At 36.4% G+C, this 4,457-nt stretch overlaps 1 protein-coding gene across 1 annotated transcript; it reads left to right on the top strand.

Annotated features, from left to right (window-relative positions):
- Positions 1-1,599: 1,599 nt before the first annotated feature.
- LOC113359333 (F-box protein CPR1-like) lies at positions 1,600-2,572 on the top strand. Its single transcript, XM_026602987.1, has 2 exons — positions 1,600-1,917; positions 2,216-2,572. Exons 1-2 carry the CDS (start codon positions 1,600-1,602, stop codon positions 2,570-2,572), a joined length of 675 nt encoding a protein of 224 aa, XP_026458772.1.
- The last annotated feature ends 1,885 nt before the right edge of the window (positions 2,573-4,457 follow it).

The raw sequence follows: 4,457 nt of genomic DNA, 5'->3' as shown, positions 1-4,457 counted from the left end.
TTATGTACTGCCAATTCTAAGTGCTAGAAACACAAAGTAGAAGTTGCATGTAAACTCTGATGGATCTATGTCCCAGAAACACAAAAAACATACTGAAAGTGTTAGAAATAGTACCTTTTTTCTGAATTGGTGCGTTGTTACTCGGTTTTCTTCGTTTTCTTTTTAGTACATCTGGAGATTCATCGTCCGATGAACTTTTTGAAGTTTTTTTCTTCGATTTCGGTGTTTCAACCTTTTTACTCTTTTTCCTCTTTGATTTTCGTCTTGAAATTCTTGAATCGTCTTCTGATGTTCTAGGAGCAGTGCTATCATCCATTATTGTTTCTTCTTCTTGGATTGTTCTTGTGATTTTTCTTGTTTTAACCATTATCGGAAGAGAATATAGGTTTTAGGGTTTTTCTCTATTCTTGTGAATCAGAATCGTTGTTTGCAAACTATTCTCTGAATGATTTTTGAGATCTGTTGTCTCAAAAATCTCTAAATGAATTTGGGTTTCTATTCTCTCTGTGAAGAGAAAAAATTTTCTCTTTGAAAATCTCTGAATGTGAAGTCTAAAAACCGCAAGAAGGTGGTTGTACGGGAAAGAGAAACCGCAAGAAGGTGGTTGATTTCACATGTGAGTAGTGCTGGGATAAGCTGGTCATTTTACTAGTTTCAAATAATTATGGACCTAATGATAAGTCTAAAAACCGGTTGGACCCTACTATAACTAACTTAATGGACTTAGGACCAACTAGCAAATTTTCCATATAGGATATCTTAATAGTGGGGTACTGATATAAAAAATTTCAAAATTAGGCTAGCCATATTTTTTCCCATTATAAATTCCTTGAAATTGTGAATTCTGCAAACAAACCCACCATTAAATCCTTCAACATCTGCAAAAAGTTTCTCGATAGCATGCTATCTTCCAGCTCGAACTAAGAGAATTTTTTTTGTTTGTTCCGGCACTGTAAAAGAATCCATAAAACCGTCAGATTTACTAGAAATAACATCAGCAAACTATGAGTAAAACCACAAAAACAATTGACAGTTTTGTTAAGCTTGCATCAAATTTGGAGCAACTTGTTTACACGAGACCTATAATAATACAGATGATTGCAAACCAAAATTATACGACACTCAAAGACTTGGTCAATACAGGACTTATTCCTAGTACTTATTATCTTCTCCGCCCTTTCCTCCGTTTTCAAATAATTTCAAATTTTCTTTCCCTCCATATGACCATGACTTTACTCAACTTTCCTTATACAAAGCCTATAATCTAGTTTTCAGTTTAGCATGAAAATATATTCAATGAAGACTTATCATTCTGCGATTATATTTTCTCTAAAGATTATAAACCCTCTTCTCTGAAACCAAATCATATTCTCTCTGTTGCTCATCTCAAGGAAGAATATGGCAGTGCAAAGTTTCTTGCTGAAGGAAATCATAGAGGAGAACATACTCACAAGGTTACCGGTGAAGTCAATCTCCAGATTCAGGTGCGTATCAAAAAACTGGCAACGTCTCTTCCAAAACCCTAGGTTTATTGAAAACCATCTTTCCCATGCTATTGTAACCAACAAATTCAACGTGCTAGTTACCAACAACAGAGACATGGAGTATATAGAAAGAGATGACGAACCTTATCTCTTTTCTATAGATTATAGTGCTATATCATCAATATCAGCATCATCACCATTTTTAGGTGGTGCTATTAATATAGATTACCCATATATGTCCCGGGAATATATGCCTTCAATTCTAGGTTCTGCTCATGGTTTAGTTTGCATTGATACATATCCAAGTGATATCTGCGTTTGGAACCCCACTACCCGAGAATACAAACCAATACCAGTACCGTCATCCTACTCAAAACCTTATTATTGTCATGCACATGGGTTTGGTTTTGATTGCAAGAACGATGATTATAAGGTATTCACAATGGGTTTTCGAGATACTAACGTATTTGAGGCAAGACTTTACTCATTAGCTTCAGACTCATGGAAGATACTTGGTGTCGACGTTCCGTATGATATTTTAGTAAATGAAAATTATAGGGGGATCTTTTGTAATGGTGTCCTTCATTGGCTTAATAGAGGATTTATTATTTGTTGAGACATTCCATAATGTGCCAATACCTTACAAAAATTCAAATGAGAGTGGGAACCGTTTCACATATATGGGCGTTTGGGAAGGGAAACTCTGCCTACTTTGTAAGAATTTCATGCAGATGGAGGATCGTGATATATGCACACACATTGATGTGTGGGCAATGGCGGATAACAAATGGAGTAAGCATTTGGAGATTACTGCACATGTGACAGATATGTACTTTGGAAGTCCATTTCAAACTTCACAGAATGGTGACATCCTATTTGAAGGTGGACCAGAGACGGAGGAAAGAGGCCGTTGTTTGATTTCATATGACCCTAATCTTGAAAGAGTTAGAGCGCATATACAGGGTTTCCCATACGGGTGTGATGTGGAGACTTATATTGAGACGTTAATAGCGCTCAAGTCTGGTACTTATGTTGGGCAAGAACAGAAAAAGAAACAAAGACGAAAAAGAAGAAACAGAAAATATTGACTGATGCGGATCTAGAACAAAGGAATGGTGTCCATCTTTTCTATGTTTTTCCACTAAAGAAATGGAGCAGGAAGGTTTCATTGCAGGAGACGATTTCAAGTAATTTTTATGCACTTTGCTTTTTTAGCGTTTAAATATTTTGCATGCTCATGAATGTAGAAACCAAGCATCATGTATGTTTTTCTTTATCAACTTGAATTGAATTAGGTCTGTTTTCTTTAAGTATTTCGTATTGCTGTTTGGAACTTGTCTATGCTGGTGAATGTACTGTATATGCACAAACCAAGCATCACATTTTTTTTTATCAACTCGAGTAAGGTTCTCTCTCATTAAGAAATTTGTTTGTCTAAAATCAAAGAGGATGTTAATAGTAAATTATTAGACGGAAACGCTTACGAAAATTAACGTATTTTCACGGAGGAGCGTCGGTCTTCTTATGTAAATGTCTTCATCTGATCATAGATAATAGAATCATGAAACTTAAGTTTGCTACTAACAAAAGAAAAGATGTCTACATGCTATTTTTGCCTGTAACGTCGTTTAGGTGCCTCAGTGTGCCCATTTTTTTGCCTGGTAATCGACAAAATTGTTACTTTTTTGATATATTTTGGTACTCGTTTGTTGGTACTGACTTAGTTATATTATGTATGAGAATTTGTTACCATGAATGTCTGTTACTTAGACTATTGAAGTAAATTTTACTCATCTGCATGCGTTGATGAAAATATGCATTTTTCTTGTTTTTGCTTTTTGCATTGCACCTAACAAACCTGGCAGTCTCATGTTATTTGGTTCATATGGAAGCGTAGACGCTGCATTATCTTTGCACAAAATACCAAACCTTGTAAACCTCTTTCTCATGAATTTCAGCAAGATAGATAGACAGTGACACTCATCCTGGTTTGAAAAAACATCCTTCAGGCAACAGTACTGCCTGACAGACATTCTAGTATCCGAATCTGATCAGGATCTAAACTTTTCAGATTCTTTGAGATTTGGTACATCTTTCTGTAAAAACGATGAATTCTGATGCAGAGAAATAGTGGAATTGTGGATTTTATAGGGACAAGTGTAGAGTGCCACAGCTAGCTGAAGCAGAGACTCACGCCGAAAAGGGTGCAGTTTCATGGGTTGCTGAGAAATTCGAGACTGGTAAATAAATAACAAAGAAACCGATCAAAAAAAAAAAGAAAGAAAGAAAGAAAGAAAGAAAGAAAGAAGGGAAGCTGTATAGGAGGTAGGCAGCTTAGGTATTTAGAACCAAAATATCAATAGGACTCCGGGTTTGTATATGTAGTAAGTGTGCGAACTTGTCAGTTTTGTTGCGCTAGAGGTGTGCCGATTTTGTTACTGTCACGGATAATTCTGGTTGCTCAGTAGTCAGTAAGAAATCCCTTAGTTGCCCCATCACCATTGGGCCATTAGTGTGCAAACGAGGATACTGCACATGCATCAACATATAAGAATTTCATACTTAGCGAAAGCATTGAACAAAGAAAATCTCGAGTGAGGCCAAGCAACAAATTTGCCCTTATTTTCAGGAGTAGTACGTAAATAGATAGGTGCATGCAATCTCTTACTCCTTTACGTCGAACCTTGATGACTTGAATACATTCGCTGGTCTCAATCCTGACTCCCTCTTCCTAAGAGTATATCTCTAATGATCAACTTATTTATTTATACGTTCTCCATTAACCACCACCCAACAAATGCAGTGATCATATAAATATTGTCTCATCTCAGCTCGTGCACTTTATCTGATTCATCTGAAGATAGTACTGGAGAAGAAAAAACATTCTGGCGGCACCTGCATCTGAAGAGAGGCCGGTGATCGTCTCCTAGTGTTTATAAGTATAGCTGCTGCTGTAATTTTACGGTCCATTCT

This window comes from Papaver somniferum, chromosome 3, assembly GCF_003573695.1.
Source record: "Papaver somniferum cultivar HN1 chromosome 3, ASM357369v1, whole genome shotgun sequence".
Lineage (NCBI taxonomy): Eukaryota > Viridiplantae > Streptophyta > Magnoliopsida > Ranunculales > Papaveraceae > Papaver > Papaver somniferum.
This window is presented reverse-complemented; position numbering and strand designations above follow the sequence as displayed.